This window comes from Eptesicus fuscus, chromosome 7, assembly GCF_027574615.1.
Source record: "Eptesicus fuscus isolate TK198812 chromosome 7, DD_ASM_mEF_20220401, whole genome shotgun sequence".
Taxonomy (NCBI): domain Eukaryota; kingdom Metazoa; phylum Chordata; class Mammalia; order Chiroptera; family Vespertilionidae; genus Eptesicus; species Eptesicus fuscus.
In genome coordinates this window covers 33524946-33544375 of record NC_072479.1, presented here as the reverse complement: position 1 = coordinate 33544375, position 19430 = coordinate 33524946, and the positions used below count along the sequence as shown (strand labels likewise).

The 19430-nt window shown below is 39.9% G+C and overlaps 1 protein-coding gene across 7 annotated transcripts in view; it reads right to left on the bottom strand.

Moving 5' to 3' along the window:
* Positions 1 to 19430, bottom strand: part of PPP1R12A (protein phosphatase 1 regulatory subunit 12A) — a 150478-nt gene that overhangs the window by 58971 nt on the left and 72077 nt on the right. For all 7 annotated transcript variants that reach the window (XR_008556573.1, XM_008143815.3, XM_028148616.2 and 4 more), the window contains exons 3-5: positions 13734 to 13852; positions 7688 to 7847; positions 1512 to 1656 (exon numbers count right to left, since the gene is read on the bottom strand). Coding sequence is in view for 6 of the 7 variants with exons in the window: in XM_008143815.3 (XP_008142037.2) it covers positions 1512 to 1656; positions 7688 to 7847; positions 13734 to 13852 (424 nt within the window). In the remaining variant the exon portion in view is untranslated. The remainder of the gene's footprint in view (positions 1 to 1511; positions 1657 to 7687; positions 7848 to 13733; positions 13853 to 19430) is intronic.

Genomic DNA, 19430 nt, shown 5'->3' with positions numbered 1-19430 from the left:
TGTAGAAGGTAAATAAATTCCAGATACCAGGGCCTCTGCTTGGGTCACCAGGGGCGTGGCTGGCCTGCAAACCACCATAGGCCCCTCGCCCAGGCCTCTCCACACCCCAAGGGAACCCCACCCTGATCCAGGACACCCTTCAGGGCAAACCAGCTGGTCCCCACCCGTGCACCAGGCCTCTATCCTATATAATAAAAGAGTAATATGCAGATTGACCATCACTCTAACACACAAGATCAAGATAGCTGCCCCTATGTGGTCAAAGATCCTGCCCCCATGTGAACACAAGATGGCCATCACAAGATGGCCAGCAGGGGAGGGCAGTTGGGAGGCACCAGGCCTGCAAGGGAGGGCAGTTGGAGGCAATCAACCCTGCAGGGGATGGCAGTTAGGGGTGACCAGACTGGCAGAGGAGGGAAGTTGGGGGCAAACAGGCTGGCAGGGGAGCAGTTAGACATCAATCAGGCTGGCATGGGAGTGGTTAGGGGGTGATCAGGCTGGCAGACAGAAGCGACTTAGGGGCAATCAGGAAGGCAGGCAGGCGAGCAGTTGGGAGCCAGCAGTCCTGGATTGTGAGAGGGATGTCTGACGGTGGGATCGGGCCTAAACGGGCAATCGGACATCCCTCGAGGGGTCCCAGATTGGAGAGGGTGCAGGCTGGGCTGAGGGACACCCCCCCTCCGTGCACGAATTTTGTGCACCGGGCCTCTAGTTTAGTATACATTACTAAATTAGCCTATGAAATGCAATATATGAGGGATATTCAATGGAAGTTAAGGATAATTAAGCTCACTAAAAGAAACAAGTTTTGAGCTCTGCCAAACCAACTGTTGGTAAATGATCCTTATTACCTACTGACAGGGAGTGGGAGGGAACTAGTAAGAATATTGGTGACACTGGTAACTTACTGATGGCACTTGAAAGGGAGCAGAGAGAAAAATATAATCTAATAAGGAATCTGTTAACTTGAATATGTTCATGACATTTGCTCCCTCTACCTAAATTGGGTGATATTAAAGTAAATCATTTACCTCACTAAACTTTTCCCATCTGCAAAACTAGGAGACTAGATGTTGCATCTCAATGATCTTATCTGGCATAAAACTTTATGGTTTTTACCATTCTTTTCTGATATACTAGTAAGACACTACTATCCATGTCAGTTAAAAAGCTACTATAAGCAAGCAAATAGGACTATCAGGTACAAAGAATTAGAAACTGACTTCTGCATGTGTTCCAATTCATAAATATAATGACGGAAGAAAACATATAGAGATGCAAAATGTTCTAAAATTATGAATTCTAAACAATATAATTTCAACTGAAGTACCCAAATCTATGCTATATGTATAATATGATTATGGAAAGAGTAATAATTCTTTCTTTGCAGAATAAGGCCAAAATCACATCATCGGTAGCTGAAAACGAATTAATAATATTCTTTTAATATTCTAAGACTAAAATTATATTTCTAAAAGTTAAAATGTTTAAAATACAGTAAAAAGGCCTACCACTTTGTTGACCATCTCCATATCACACAGATTGTCCACTAATATTCGACATGCTTCTTCTTTACCCCAGTGAGCTGCAGCATGGAGAGGTGTCCAGCCATCAAAATCTTTAATATTAACATCATAGCCTGCCTGTATTAAAAGTCTAAAGAAATTATAGTAAGTTAGATAATCATTAAAATCTAGAAATGAACAAATGTAACCAATAGCTTTATACCATGCGAGTTAACAAAATTTGCAATATACTTCTCTTTTCATAGTTCAACCCTCCCCTACATTAATGAAACAGGGCAAAAGAAATTCTCAGAAAACACTGGCAAAGAGCATCTTGAGTTACTGCCATAATAATGCATTCAGCTTTAATTAATTCCTAGTGATTATAAGTCTTACGGTGTGACACTGATTAATTCTTGTTAATATGACCTGTAATTAAAATTTTCAGAGGAAAGCCTATAATTTTTCAATGTGAGATCATTCATTGCAGGGAAGTCTTCAGGTGTCCATATGAAAAACCATCTCAGGCTAAATATATTCTAAAAAATATACCTGGATCAAGCAAGCTTACTTCATAGTATTTTTGTTGCCTTACAGTATAGGAATTAGTTTGTGAAAGTTTTCACAAATCTTTATGATCTACCGTGGAAAATTTTCATAGGAAAATGACAATATGACTGTTAGGAACAAACAAAACAAAGCAAAACAAATATTCCAAGGGCCCAGTCTACTTTTCTGCAGCAGTAGAAAGCAGATATCCAATCATCAACAAAGCTAGAAAACAGGAATACATTTTAATACAATGCAAAGAGTTACACAAATTATGTTAGTATACCCTTCTAACTATACACTGACATCAACCTTTATTTTACTTAGAAATTAAGCTCACGGAGAGCAAAGAATGGGTCCATAAATTGCACATAGCACAGCTCCACACACACAGGCAAAACACTAAGTACTTTCAACTCATGAAATCTGTGACCTTTACCTTACTTTCCAAGATGTTGAACTTGAGAAGAGCTTCTTTTTACCTACAGAAGGTGGTAGTGATAGCTAATACATAACCCTTCCTTTATTTATGTTTTAAGTACTAATTCCCTATTTCCTAACAATATCTAAAGCAGCGATGTCCAATTCTGGCTCCAGAACAGAACCACTTGAAGAGTTTGTTAAAAAACAACAAAAAAGTTTCCCTAGCTCCACTGTAGACCTCTTAGATTAAGCAGCATATTAGGATAAGTCCCTGTAAATCTATATTTTTAATAAGTCCCCCATATGATTCTCATACCATGCTTGTCACCTACCTGCAGACCAACCTTTAAGAGCCACCAATCTTTTAAAGAACAGGCTAACATATATATATCCAGAGGTTTAAATAAAAATATGTCCATTAATATATGAATTATCAGAAAATTTATATAATAGAGACAGAAATAATACTGGGATATAAGATAATAAAATATATCCCACATTAGAAAATATGAATTATAATAATATTAAATATCCTGAACAATATAAAATTTTAAGTACCTGGGAGCCTGTTTGGAGAGAAAAGAGTCAGGAAGGTAAATACATTCCTCCCCTCTCCACCCCCAAATAGATGGTTCTCTGTATATGCCAGGCCATAAAAGGATACTAAAAAATATATGACAGTACTTACATTCAAAGAGCTTTTAATGAAGGACAAAAATCTAGTAAGTAAAACAACAATCAACCCCCACAGATAGGTTCTGTAATGGGGATGCAATGGGAATACAGAACTGAAAAGCATCAAAATCAACTGAAAGAGAATTGTGTGTGTTTTTTTGGGAAGGGGTACGTGGGAGGAATAAGCCAGTCAGAGAAAGCCATGTATCACATGATCTCACTCATATGTGGAATCTAAAGAACAAAATTAACTGATGAACAAAACAGATCCAGAGACATAGAAGCATGAAACAGAGTGTCAAACCTCAGAGGGTGGGTGGGAAGAGATTAACCAAAGAACTTATATGCATATATGCATAACCCATGGATACAGACAATAGGGTGGTGAAAGCCTGGAAGGGGCGGCGGGGGGGGGGGGAGGGGGGAGGGCAGGGGGCAGGTGTGGGCTAGAAGGGATCAATGGGGAAAAAAAGAAGACATCTTTAATACTTTCAACAATAAAGATAATTTTTTGTAAAAAGAATACATTTGAAAAAGATACTCTATTTTTTATTTCACATGTATTTTTATTTATGTATTTTCATAAATAATATATTCACAAGCTTCAAAAATGAAAAAGAGTAAGTGACTATATAACAAAGTCAGTATCTTGCTGCTGACCTTTAACCAGTTTCACCTCCCTATAGATAACCATACTATACTAGAGGCCCGATGCACGAAGATTCATGCAAGAATTGGCCTTCCTTCCCCTGCCTGCTGTACCGCCTTCACTCCAGCCGGAGCCGCCTTTCTGCCTTCCCACACTGCCCAAAGGCCCGGAGCAGCTGGGGCGGTGCGGAATGCCTGTGTTGTCGTCATGGCGACGACGCAAGCATCCCGCCCCACCCCCGGCAGCCATATTTGTTGGGTTAATTTGCATACTGACTCCTGATTGGTTGGTGGGCATCGAGAAGGTATGGTCAATTTGCATCTTATTCTTTTATTAGTGTAAATATTTTGATTGAATGCTTAGAGAAATTTTATGCATATTAAGCAAATACAACTAAAAGATGTTAAATAAGTACAGATTATACACACTTTTCTCCTTGGTTTTTGACATTTAAAAATATGCCCTAGCACTCTTTCCATATTTATATGTAGTGTATTTTTGTTTTTTTTAATCTTCACCCAAGGAGTGAGGGTATTTTTTACATTGATTTTTAAAGAGAGTAGAAGGGAGGGGAAAGGGCACGGGAGAAACACAGATGTGAGAGAGACACATTGATTAGTTGCTTCATGTATGAGCCCCAACTAGGGGTGGGGTTCAAACCTGCAACCCAGGTACCTGCCCCTGACTGGAACTGAACCTGTGATCCTCCAGTGTGCAGGCTGATGCTCTAAAGCACCAAGCCACAGGGCCAGGGCTATGTGTACTGTTTTAATTGCTACAGAGTATTCAAGTGAAAGGATGTATCACATTCCTTCAACATTCTCCGACCCCTATTACAAACAACACTGCTCCCACATACCTTACTTCCTATGTGAGTGAGAATATGTTAAAAAAAATTCCCAGAGGTAGAACTGGTAAGCTAAAGAATAACTGCTACTTTAACAGAATTTTCTCAATTGTCATTTATACTGCCAAACATTTTGATTTTTGTTATATGATAGATAAATTGGTAATTATAGTTTATCTGCACTTATTATTAACTAGTGGCCCGGTGCACAAAATTCATGCACATTAAAAGGGGATTAATTAGAGGAAATAATTTAATACTGCTATTTGCCCTTTCTCTATAATAGAAGTGTCAGAGATGAAAGAAAAGTAATAAAATGTATATGAAAACCTTCCTCCTGTCAGAGTCTGGGGTGCACCACGGGACCCAGAGTCAAGTCCCCGCCCACCCACATGCGTCTCAAAATAGCATGAGACCCAGACCCAGCAGGCCCCTGCCCCATTGGGCAAGATCCAGACCCGGCCAGTCCCACCCTTGTCAAGCCCTGCCGGGCAGGGAACGTAGTCTCAGGTCCCCTGGCCCGGTGCCAGGACAGGGGGCGTGGCCTGAGGTCCCCCAGCCCAGACCGGGGCAGGGGGGCGTGCCGTGAGGTCCTCCATCAAGCTCCGCCAGGTGGGGGACATGGCCTGAGATCCCCTGTCAAGCCCCGCCAGGTGGTGGGCATGGCCTGAGATCCCCTGTCAAGCCCTCCTGGGAGGGGGCACAGCCTCAGGTCCCCCATCAAGCCCTGCTGGGCAGGGGGAGCAGCCTGAGGTCCCCTAGCCCAGCACCAGGACGGGAAGCACACCTTGAGGTCCCCCATCAAGCCCTGCCGGGCGGGGGGGGGCGGGGGGGGTGGCCTCAGGTCCCCTGGCCTGGCGCCGGGGCTGGGGGCGAGGCCTGAGGTCCCCCGTCAAGCCCCACCGGGCGGGGGGTGCGGTCTGAGGTTCCCTGGCCTGGTACTGGGGTGGGGGGCGCAGCCTGAGTTCCCCCGACCCAGCACTGGGGGTGCCCATTGAGGTCCTCTGTCAAGCCCCGCTGGGTGGGGGACACGGCCTGAGAACCCCTGTCAAGCCCAGCCAGGCAGGGGGCCCAGCCTCAGGTCCCCTGGCCTGATGCTGGGTTGGGGAGCATGGCCTGAGGTCCCCCGTCAAGCCCCACTGGGCAGGGGGTACGGTCTGAGGTCCCCCCGCCTGGCGCTGGGGCGGGGGGAGCAGCCTGAGGTCCCCTAGCCCAGCACCAGAACGGGAAGCGCACCTTGAGGTCCCCCGTCAAACCCCACCAGGCGGGGGGCATGGCCTCAGGTCCCCTGGCCTGATGCCAGGGCGGGGGCGCAGCCTGAGGTCCCCTGTCAAGCCCTCTGGGGGCGGGAGAGGGCATAGCCTCAGGTCCCTGCTGATTGCTCGTTAAGGCTCCTTATGGGAACTTGGCTTCAGCTGTGGGTGCAGCCATCTTTGTGATGGAGTGATGGTCAATTAGCATACTCCCTCTTTATTAAATAGGATGAGGTTGAACATTTAATTTTAATTTTTCATAGGCTTAAGAGGCTTGAACTGAGTTAAAAGATTGAAAGAAATATGCCTTCAAGTTGAAGCAATGGTGAATAAAGGTTATTTAGACAGAAACAAGAGTAGGGTATTAAGACATCATGACAGAATTTCAAGTACATAGATTGAATAATGCATGCTTAAAGAGCAATGATAGCAGCTTAATTTAAAAAAGGAGCCAGTGGCCAGATAATAAATGGTCTTATTTGCTAAGTTAAGGAGTTTAACATATATTCTAATTTCTACTGAGAATCTTAATGAAGGATTTTAAGAGCCTGGATAACCTAATTACAAAGACCACTTGAAAGCAGTCTACAATCTATTTACAGTGTAATCCAGAAAAAAAAAGTGTATGTGTGTGTGTGTGTGTGTGTGTGTGTGTGTGTGTGTATATATATATATATATAATTAGTACATGTTTACAGAAAAAAGTTTTAACAAGTTATATTTACCATTACCATATGCAATATCCTTTGATATTTCCAATTCTTTCTTTAAAAAAAAAACAAAAACAAAAAAAAACGCTATTGGCGACACACTAAGTTCATTTCATGACCCGCTAATGGAGTCTGAAAGTTTGAAAAATTTTGGATTAGAGAGAGCCAGATAGGGAACAAGGAAACTAATAAGAAGTTAACTGTACTACTCCAAGAGAAGGCTTAAATTATTGAAGTGTAGGGACTGAAAAAAGGAGGAAATCTGGGAATAGTTGACACACATTGCTGCACTTTTTTTACTGAGGAGAGGGAATAAGAACATGACATTAGAAACTCAAGAGGAATAAAAGCAATATAAAGGACACAGATTTTGCTAGGGCCAATCTTATTTCCTTTCACATACACATAACAAAAGCTATGCACTAAATTATTTTTTTCACATAGTTGCCAACACCTTTGTATTGCATAAGTAAAAAACAAATAAACCCACAAAAATTTGTGATATAAAGAACTTTGCTCCAAAAAAATTGGATCAAAATATATCCTTATATAGTCTAAGTTGCTTACAGCTTGATATAAAATTATGCTACTAGCACTTGAAACCCAGTATACATATAGTAAAAAGAAACTATTTTAGATAAATTACATGTTAATAAATATTCAATAGAAACCAAACTCTTAGAATTTTGAGAATTAAGCTCTCAAAATATATAAACAGAAATATGTTAACATATGACATTGTTCTTAGTCTTAGAAACCAAAGTTTCTGGGAACCCCAAAATGAATGTAATAATTTATAAGCCCAGAAGGTAACAGATAAAGGTTGTCTGATACTTATTTACTTACTGAAAAATTGCAACTAAAGAAACAACTGTAAAATAATAAAAATTTGAGAGTGAAAGAAAGAGCTTTAGAAACAAAGCAATAATATTCAAGGTAGTTTTTCTTCTGTAAATGAATGTTAAATAGCTTTTATAAGCTGTTTTGAAATGTTTGCAGGGTATCTTAAGAAAAGGAACACCGAATTAAAGAAAACAAATCAAAGTAAGAAAACAACTGTGAAAAAGAAAACTTACTTTAAAACTTCTGTATAGCCTTTAGCTGCTGCAACATGAAGTGCTGTACCTCCAGATTTTGCATGCCGGACATCATTTATATGACCACTATTTAGCCATTGTCTTGCATCTCTTAGCATTATCCGTTCTTCTTCCTTTCGAGCTGCTTCTATATCAACACCTGATAAAATTAAAATTGTTTTTATTATTCTTTACAGAAAATGTTTTTCTATGTTGGAAAATAAAATTTTCTAAAACATTTTAAGTTTAAATAAAGATTAAAAGTGAAATTATATTTTTGAAAAATGGGCTGTTTATAACAAACGTTAAATGAAAAACTGTGGGAATATTGTGGATATTTTATTAGCCTTCTCTGTTGATTATTTAGTTTCTGTCCCACAATATTATTTTGGCTATCTTTTTAACTTTTCTGATTATTCCTTTTGTTTTTAAAATGTGAATATTTACCTAAGTATATCATCTCTTGATAAAAAATGTGTTTTTTTTAAAAAATCAATCATATGTAATTAAGCCTCATATTCCTATCTACTGCTTTAACCAGTTCTCTGAACTCTAACCTATTAGGTACAAATGTTTACTAAACACTTCAACTTGGAGGTGCTGTTTTCATCTAAAATTTATCAGACCTTACAACAGATTATCTGTCTAACAAACACTCTTTCCTTTCCAACATACCTACATTGTCTATACCGTTAGTATTAGTTTTATAATTAATATGTAGATATTCATTAATTTAAAGAATTTACTAAGCACTGTGCTAGGTTGAGATAGTAAGAGTGGAAAGAACTCAAAAGGAACAGGATATTCTAGTTCTTACCTTCAAAGAGATCAGTATCCTGAGAAAAAAAGTAAAATAGAAAAGATAATCCTGAAATTCATGAATGATCTCAGGTCTTACTGCTTCATCTGCAGGCTATTTAACAATGCATTAACAATCTTACTAGAGAAGAATATTAAAGGTAAAGATAGTGCTTTTTTATCTTGTATCCCCACTGTGTGGATGAGGTGGATGAGTACCTGATACAAAGTAAAAGGGATCAATAAGTAAATGTTTACTAAATGAATAGAGTAAATAAATGAGTATAAAACCACACACAACACACACATACATCTCTTCAGTTAAGATATCTTCTATAAATCATATGCATGGATCCAACTATCTATTCAGGATTTTTCATCCATCCATCCATTCAATATGTACTGAGTGTCTACTATATGTTGGCTATTTTATAAGTTTCGATGGGTACAGAAATGAACTTATGTGGCAGAAGATGATACATTTGTGAAGAAAAATAAAGCAGAATAGAAGGACAGAGGGTAATGAGAAAGAGGTGTTATCTCATATGAATTGGTAAAGAACAGTCTCTTTGATAAGGTGATATTTGGAGCAAGAAAAAAGGTGAGTGACAGCTATGCTACAATACTGGAGAACATTCCAAGCAGAGGGAAGTAGTAATAGGCTCAAGACAGAAACTTACTAAGAATGATATTTTGATTAGAAAAATCAGGGTATCTACAATGAGCAGGGTGATACAATATGACTTAATTTAAGAGGACCACTTAAACTAGAAAGTTAAGAGCAGAAACTGAAGTATTAATTAGAAAACTACTGCAATATCCAGAGAAAAGATTATAGTTACTAAAACCAGGGTGGTAGCAGTGAAGTTAGTAAAGAGGTTAGATTTTGGGTTCTTCAATAACACTGATAGAATGTGCTGTTAGTTTAGATGTAGGAGAAAAAGAGAAGTCAAGGATGAAGCAAAGGTTTTTAGCCTGAGCAATGTGAAAAACTAAGATTTTAATATGAACAATTTAAAGTTTGAGATGTCCCAATAGACATTTAATTGGAGATATCAAGTAGTCAAGAGGATATCTGAGTATGGAGAACAGAAAAGAGGTCAAGACTAGGCAAATGATTTAAAAAAAAAAAAATATATATATATATAAAAAGCCAGCGACCGGAATACCAAAACGACCAGAACGACCAGTCACAATGACGCCCACTGCGGCCAGCGAACCTGCCCCATTGGGGGTGGGGCTGGCAGGCCAACCTCCTGGGGCCACTCCCACAAACTGCCCTGCCCCTGATTGGCCTCTCCCACGCTAATCAAGAGTGGGGAGGCCGGCCAACTGCCCTGCAGCCCTTCCTCCTGGGCCAGCCCCACCCTGATCAGCCCCCAGCCCCTCCCCCCAGCTGGCCCCACCCCGATGGGGCCCCACCACCCCGATCTACCCACAGCCTGTCTCCAGCCCTGATCACCCCCCCCAATAGGGGGCGGAGCAGCTAGCCAACCTCCTACATCCCCTCCCCCCGGCTGGCCCCACCCCAGATGGGCCCCCACCACCTTGATCAGGGGCAGGGCAGGGCCAGCTGGCCAACCGCCTGTGGCCCCTCCCCACAGCCAGCTCTGTCCCCGATCAGTCCCCCCACTCCGATCAGGGGCAGGGCCTGTTGGCCAACCACCCATGGCCCCTCCCCCAGGCGGCTAGCCCCCCATTGGCACCCCCATTTGGGGGCGGGGCCGGCTGGCTCACTACCCACAGTCCCTCCCCCCAGCCGGCCTGGCCCTGATCGGGCTCCGATTGGAGTGGGCTGGCTGGCCAACCTCCTGCCATCTCCTCCTCCTGACAGGCCCAGCCCCAATCCACCCATTGGGGCTGGACAAGCCGGACCCCACCTATGCAGGAATTCATGCGCTGGGCCTCTAGTCCTATATAATAAAGAGGTAATATGCAAATTGACCATCACTCCAACACACAAGATGGCCGCCCCCATGTGGACACAAGATGGCTGTCAGGGGAGGGCAGTGTGGGCGATCAGGCCTGCAGGGGAGGGTAGTTGGGAGGGACCAGGCCTGCAAGCCAGGGCAGTTGGGGCCGATCAGGCCTGTAGGGGAGGGCAGTTGGGGGTGATCAGGCCTGCAGGGGAGGGCAGTTGAGAGGGGCCAGGCCGGCAAGGGAGGGCAGTTAGGGGGACCTGGCTGGCAAGGGAGGGCAGTTAGGGGCGACCAGGCCAGCAGGGGCGGGCAATTGGGGGTGACCGGGCCTGCAGGGGAGGACAGTTGGGGGCGACCAGGTTGGCAGTGGAGGGCAGTTAGGGGGACCAGGCCGGCAAGGGAGGGCAGTTAGGGGCAACCAGGCCGGCAAGGGAGCGCAGTTAGGGGCGACCGGGCCGGCAAGGCAAGGGAGGGCAGTTAGGGGCGACCAGGCCAGCTGGGGAGGGCAGTGGAGGCGATTGGGCCAGCAGGAGAGAGCAGTTAGGGGCAATTGGGCCAGCAGGGGAGCAGTTAGGCATCAATCACATCAATCAGGCTGGCAGGGGAATGGTTAGGGGGCAATCAGGCTGGCAGGCTGAAGTGGTTAGGGGCAATCAGGCAGGCAGGCAGGCAGGCAGGCAGGTGAGCAGTTGAGAGCCGGCAATCCTGGATTGTGAGAGGGATCGGGCCTAAACGGGCAGTCGGACATCCCTCAAGGGGTCCCAGATTGGAGAGGGTGCAGGTTGGGCTGAGAGACACCACCCGCCCTGCACGAATTTCATGCACAGGGCCTCTAGTTAATCAATACTGAATGAATCATTACAATTAAAATCAGCATTGCTAACAGTTTTCTTTATATAAAATGGAACCAAAGGCAAGAAGTTTTCAGTATATTTCCATACCTTGCTTAGTTCATAATAATTGCTAATATTAAACAGTATAAATAGATTTATTTAACCAGTTTTACAGGAAATTGTTAGCTATCTGGGCACTCATCAGTGCAAGATGGCAGATAAGATACCCTTCTTTTAGCTTGTGTTGTGTTATATGTATTCTTCCAGTTCCTCAAGTCTTAAAGATCCCATTACTCCAAAATGCTTGCTTAGAGCATAGTTGTTAAAAGCTCTTCTGTGTATTTATTCAAGCTTCAGTTTAAGACAACTTTTCTAATGTGTGTGTCTGTTTCTCCTATTATCTTCAACCACTTGTTATAATGCCTCAATTCTATTTAGGCATTTAAATATTTTCTCAGTTTTAGTGCCTAAGACTTCTTTTTAAACAACCGAGTAGTCATTATGCATTTCCTTAATCCCAAGGAATAAAAAAATCTCTTTTCTAGGAACAACTGAGAAGTCATCAGGAATTCTCCTAATCCCAAGGAATAAAAATCTCTTTTCAAGGAACTGGTTTAGCTTCTATTCCTTAAACCCTATTACCTGATGAATCACACTTCAGCAGCAGTCAACCCTCTAAACCAATATTCATACTTTTCCTTTATCCTTTAATCTTAGTAAAACACATTTCTCTTCTGATAATAACCATTTAATCATTGCCACAATGAAGTATAGTGGAAATCACTATATATAATGATTTATATATGTTTAAAATTTTAATTGTAGTAAAATACACGGAACATAAAATTTGCCGTCTTCAATAACCATTTTAAAGTATATAGTTAAATAGTGTTAAGTACATTTATATTGTTGTGTAAACCAATTTCCAAAACTCTTTTCATCTTGCAAAACTGAAATGCTATACCCATTAAACAAGTCCTCATTTCCACCTCCTCCCAGTTCCTAAAAGTAATCATTCCACTTTATCTATGAATTTGACTACTTGAGGTACACCTCACATGAGTGAAATCATACAGTATGTGAGTGGCTTATTTTACTTAATATAATGCCCTTAAGGTTCATCCATGCTGTAGCATGTCAGAATTTCCTTTTTAACAATGAATAGTATCCTAGTATATGTATGTAGCATATTTTACTTATCCATTCATCTGTTGATGGACATTAGGTTTACCTTTAATATTTTGGTTATTGTGAATAGTGTTATAAATATGCGTGTACAAATATCTCTGAAACCTTCCTTTTAATTCTCTGGGTATATACCCAGAAGTGTATACAATTTAATGGTTTTTAGTAAATTTGCAGCAGAGTTGTGCTATAATTATTAGTTTCAGAACAACCATCACTCCTAAAAGAAACTCTACCCATAAGCAATCACCCCTCATCTATATCTCCCAAATTTATAACTCTAGCCTGTATCTCTCTCTACTTGGATATCTAATAGGTAAAAAAAGTCAGCATGTCTTGAAAATGAACCCCTGAACTTGCCCTACAAAATCTACTTTTCCCAGAATATTCACCTCTCAAATTGAAACTTTATCCATCTAGTTGCTCAAACCAAAAATCTTAGAATCTCCCCTGCTTTCTTTTTTCTTACATGCTCTACATTTAATCAATCAATCCTCTTGGCCAAACCTTCAAAATATATCTAAAATCCAACCTCTTCTCATCACTTCATTTACCAGCACCCTACTTCTGCCATTGTCATTTTCTTACTTCTGCTCATACTATCTACAATCTATTCTCAACACAACAGCCACAGAGATCCTTCCTGAAGCAAGTCATATCATGTCATTTCTCTACTTCAAACCCTTGGCTCCCTACCTTACTCAGATTAAAAGCCAAAGTCCTTTCAATGGCCCAAAAGGCCTTATGTAATGTGGCTCACTTCTGTGTCCTCATCTCCTTCCAGCTACTTCCTTGTTCTGCCTGTTCCAGTCACATGGGTCTACTTGCTGCTTCTCTGAATACACCAGGTACCCTCCTATCTTTGCATTGGTTATTCCCTCTGTCTGGAATGTTCTTTCCCCATAACCACATAATTCAGTCCTCACCTCATTCAGATTTTAGCTTAAATATCACCTTATCAGTGAGAACTTCTTGACTGCTTTATTTAAATTTACAATGTGTCACATTCATCCTATGCACATCTTACCCTTTTTGCCTGTTTTATTTCTCTCCAAAGCTCTTAATAGCATATAATTTTATGCTGGATTCCACCGCTTATGGTACTTCTTTCCAACTTTAAAAATATTAAGATACAGAGCTGAGAAACGTATATTTTTCAAGTAGAATCATACTGCACGTTAGATAAGCTGACTCTCCCCCCCCCAAATTATAATTGTCTTTCAATGCCAACCATTATTTTACTAAAAAAGTATCATGTTCTTTCTAAAACAGTTATAAACATTTTTTCTATTTAGACTGCTTTTACATTACCTTGCCTATTAACTTCATTTTGAAGTAGTTCTTCCATTGCCTCCTCCTCAGCAATATCTAACGGCGTGTCGCCTTCACTGTTGACAGCTCCTACATGTGCTCCATGACCAATCAAAAACCTGTAAAATCAAAGGTAAGATGGTTAAGCAATGATGATATTGAAATAAGACTAAATGCATAACCATGAAGAAAACTATTTAAAAGCAGCCATAAAAATCAAGAATAGGGCCCTAGCCAGTGTGGCTCTGTTGGCTGGGCATCGTTCTGTGCACAGAAAGGTTGCTGGTTGGAGTCCTGGTCAGGGCACATGCCTGGGTTGCAGGCTCAATCTCTGGTAAGGGCCATGCTGGAGGCAACTGAAAGATGTTTATCTATCTATCTATCTATTATCTATCTATCTATCTATCTATCTATCTCCCTTCCTCGCTTCTAAAAATCAATAACATATCTTAACACACCAAAAAGCCAAAAAACAGGATATGTATTAAATTTTAAAAAACTACAGTAAAGCGTATTTTCTTTTTTTTATATTTCCTAATTTTTCTATAATGTACATACATTGTATAAAAAACACTGATTTAAAAAAGAAATCCTTACCCGAGGATATTTTTATTGGTTTTAAAGAGGAAAGGAAAGAGAAAGGGATAGACACTGATTGATTGCCTCCCCTATGCACCCAAACCGGAGAGTAAACCTGAAACCTAGGCATGTGCCCTGACCATTGACCGGCAACTCTTTTGGTATATGGTCTGATGCTTCAATCAACTGAGCCACTGGCCTAGGCCAAAAAATGCTGATTTTTAATAATAATTAGAAAGTCTTACATAGCATCATTTCAAACTGTCTCCACTAAGGTTTTTCATTATCTCCATACTGACTGGTTTCCTAACTGATCTCCATGCTCCCAGGCTCGTGCCATAAGCAAGAGTTCTTAACTTGGGGTCCATGGACAGAATTCAAAAGACCATTTCACTGACAGAGATATCTTAAAATATTATTTATGCTCACCACTATTTTGAAATTAAAGTAGTTATTAGACCAACCATTAGGACTTTTTATTTAATATGTTACTAAAGAAGCACATATATAACTATATCACAAATATGTTTTTTAATACTTTGATAAATGAAATCCAATATAATTGGTTTTCACTGTAGTTTGTATTTTATGTACCCAAAGCACAATCCTGAGAAAGTATCCACAAGCTTCATCAAACCTGCCAAAGGGATCCAGTTACAAAGGTTCTCAATCACTTTCATGTGTTAACTGCACATCTTCTGGAATCATCTACGTAACACTAGAGGCCCGATGCACGAAAATTCGTGCAGGAGTAGGCCTTCCTTCCCCTGGCTGCTGGCACCAGCTTCCCTCCGGCAGGTACCCAGGACCCAGGCTGGCTTCCCTCGGGCCGCCCGTAGGCACCTGGGACCCGGACTGGCTTCCCTCTGGCCCCAGCTTCGTCAGGAAGGACATCCAGAATGATGTCCGGAAGATGTCTGGTCTAATTAGCATGTTACCCTTTTATTATTATAGAAGATAACCAGTGTCAATTCCCAACTAAAACATTTTTGAATGGTTGTTCCATCAGTAGGAGAAACACACATGACCCTCAATAATCCAGTTTTATATTCTTTTCAGCCTCATTCCTCTTCTTTCCTGTATCACACTTTAAGCTCCAACAATATGGAACTGCTTCTAGTTCCAGGTTAAACCATGCTCTTTTGGCATCCCTGATTTCCTTTTCTATATGTAAAGAATGGGTAGTTTTTTCACTATGTCCCTAGTGTTTTTTTCCGACTGACTACATAAAAAGTCCACAGAGTTAAAAAGAAAAAGGAAAGACCTTCCTTAAACCTCTTCTTCTACTATCATGATCTCTTCCCAGAGAAAAACACTACTAACAGCCTGGCAAATATCTTTCCAGTACCTTTGCTCTGAATTTATAGGTGTGTACATAAACATATATGCATAGTCACTTTGAGACTCTTTTTGCAAAACAAAAATTAATGAGATTATTTTAAATGCACTGGAATGCAATGCTTCCCTTCTAATAGCTGAAAATATTCTACAGTATGGCTGGATGATACTTTTATTTGATAGCGTCCAGCTAATGGACATGTTTTAAAACTAACACTTGACATTAACAATCTTTTAAAATATCCTCAACATGATGGGCATGAAACACTTTATCTTTGTTTTAACATATTTTCTGATTACACATGAGTTTGAAAATATTTTAATGTTTACTGGCATTTGTATTTTCTCCTTTTGCGAACTTCTTATTTACATCTTTTGCTTCTACTTCTTACGTGTTAATTCAACAAATACTTACGGGGTGTTGTTATGGACTCAATGTTTGTGTCCCTGCCAGAATTCAATGTGATGGTATTAGGTAATTAGGTTTAGATGAGGTCATGAAGGTGGAGCACCCATGATGGAATTAGTTTCTTTATAGAAGAGGAAGACACTAGAGTTCACAACCTCTCTGCCTGAGGACACAGCAAGATGACAGCCATCTGCAAGGCAGGAAAAGGGCCCTCACAAGGGCCAGCATCTTGGACTCCATTGTCTCCCAAACTGTGAGAACCAAATGCCTGCTGTTTAAGCTACCTAGTCTATGGTATTTTGTTATAGCAGCCAAAGATGACTAAAACAGGTGTCTAGAATGTATCTAGCACTACGTTACATGCCAGCAATTCAACTGTAAGCATAAACAAACATGGACCCTCCTCTCAAAGAGCCTATAGTCTAGTAAAAGAGTTAGATGAATCACCCCAATAAATGTAAAATTGTGGTAAGTCTTATGACAGAGAATTTTGTCGTATCTAGCAGTGAATAACATAATTTGATTTGGTGAGGTCTGAAAAGAATTCTCTGAAGAATATGTAGGCACTAACAAAGATAACTGAAAGAGTGCGTTCCAGGAACAGAAAATAAAAGGCACCAAAACCCTGCAACAGGAAGTGTGTATGGTAGACAGGGGACAGGTTCTTTTTACTGAGTAACTGAAATAAATGATCACTCTCTATATATTTCTGTCTCTGATGCGCGCGCGCGCACACACACACACACACACACACACACATACACACACACACACCAAAGTCAGTGAATGTTTACTTTTGCTTACATTATCAGGTATGTATTTCAAAAAGATCAATTTGTGCAGTATGAAAGGTATGTATTTCAAAAAGATCAATTTGTGCAGTATAAATTAGAATGGAGAAAGAATGAGAGTAGGCAGAGCAGTTAAGTAGCTATAGTTGCAGTATAAAACAATTATGTTGGAAGCTTGAATTTGATGGAGGAAATGGATGAATTCCAGAGATAAAACTAGGAGATACTGGAAGATCAGCTGGATATAAGAAGTGAGGGTAAAAAAGGTATTTAAGCTACATTAAAGTTCTTCTGTCAATTTTTTTAAATATATTTTATTGATTTTTTACAGAGAGGAAGAGAGAGGGATAGACAGTTAGAAACATCGATGAGAGAGAAACATCGATCAGCTGCCTCTTGCACACCCCCTACTGGGGATGTGCCCGCAGCCAAGGTACATGCCCTTGACCGGAATCGAACCTGGGACCCTTGAGTCCACAGGCCGACGCTCTATCCACTGAGCCAAACCGGTTTCGGCTACATTAAAGTTCTTGACTTATATGATGTGATAAATGGGATGGTAGTACTAATTAATAATATACAAAAACTTAAAATTATTCCCTGCATCTAACTAATAGATGTGTTGCAAATATTTTTTCCCATATTGTCACTGCATTAAAAACTTTTCTTATAGTATTTTACTAAATTTTAAAGGTTTTATGAAGTCAGGTTTGTCAATCTTTTGCTTTAAGAAGACCTTTACCCATCTAGCTAGACGTATCTATGTGGAGATGTAACTTTTACAGACACGCACACAAACACATACACACACACACATACACAGAAAGACAAAGAAAAATGAAATAATATACACTATACACTATACACAGACAATAGTGCAGTGAAGGCCTGGGCAGCAGGGGGCAGGGAGCTGGATTGTGGGGTGGAGAGGGAGAGCGTCAGTGAGGAATTAAAAAAAGAGTATTAAGAATATACACTATAAAGTTAACAGGTCATCCATAAGAGGTAGGATTAGAAGGGATTGGTGTTAGCTGTGTTTTTATAGTAAGAAGAAATTTTTTGTAATCCAAGTTTTCTGCAGCAATTGCATTTTGTGTATCAGACCACAAAACAGGCTGCCATATCATTTTGTAGCTTTTTTAATTTTTATTTTTTTTATTGTCTAAAGTTTGTAGCTTGTTTTTAAACTTAATAACATGTTGTAAACATTCCTTTCTCCCTGTACAAAGGAGTGTTTCATTTTTTATTATTTTTATGGGTTTTTTGTTTTGTTTTTTTTACAAATAAGTCATATTTGAATTGAGGTAACTTTTTCTTTCTCACAGTTTTAAAAAATGTAATATAAAACTAAAAAACATTTATATACTACAAATAAATAGATGAATCTGAAGAGAGAGAGAGAGAGAGAGAGAGAGAGAGAGAAAAGATGTGCTATGCTCCAAGAGAGTATGAAACTATTCTATTAAGCAAAACCTTGATCAAGTAATTAGGAATATTTACACATAAAACCACTTCTATTTTGCTTATAGTATTAGAAATCATTCACCAGATATAAACACTGAGAATAAAAGGAATACCTCAATGTAGCTGCAATACTTGCAGCAGAGGGAGCTATATGGGAAGCAGAGTCTCAAGGACATACCAGGTCAAAGCCAAATACAGACAATCTGAAATTTATATAAACAGGAAGGATGTTAAAAGAAAATAACAAGAGTAAAGTTCCAAAACTACTGGCAAGGAAGTGGGGCCTGGAGCAATTCCTGAGTCAAAAATTTATATATATATATAGTTGGTATAGTTCACAAATCTCTCCTGCACTCCAGAACTAGTCTGCAAATGTAAATAAAAAATAAAAGATATATCAATATACATAAAATCCCATTGTATTAATTCTTATCTCCCATGAATAATCTCAAAAGCCATTCAAATATTGGTTGGATGAAAAAAAAAAAAAAAGCATAAATGTCTAAGTTTAAGTCCTGTAGACTTTGGGTTAGACTTCCACCTCTGCCTGGACAGCTGTGTGACATTCATTAACTTAAAATAATTGAAGTCCCATTTATAGGTTACTTACAGGGTTGTGTGAACTTTAAATGAGTTAGCTCAGGTAATGTCTAAAAATCAAAATTCTGTTATCACATCATGCAAAATTATGACATTTAGAAAGTAATGTTTAAGATAATGTGAATAACAGAAAGTAATGTTTAAGATATCTGGAATAACAGAAATTCACTTTGAGGAACCCTGGAGATACTGAAAACAGATGGCTACATGTCCTTCAGAACAAACAAGGGGGGTATTTTAAGCAGCTCATGTGACTGCTAATTAGAAAAAATATACTATATTTATTTTAATATTTCTTAGAAGAAAAACAAAGATTTCTCATAGGAGTTCCAAAATGAAAGTGAGAAGACTGGGCTGGTTCTCAGATGAGCAACTTTTTTGATGCTTCAAGATGTAAACAGTTAATGATTTATTCAAATAACGCAAGTCCAAAATGGGAAATTCCACTTAGTAAATAATGACATTCTTTATGAAGTGCAGAAGTGAAAAAGGTAAATTACTAGGTTTATTGAGATT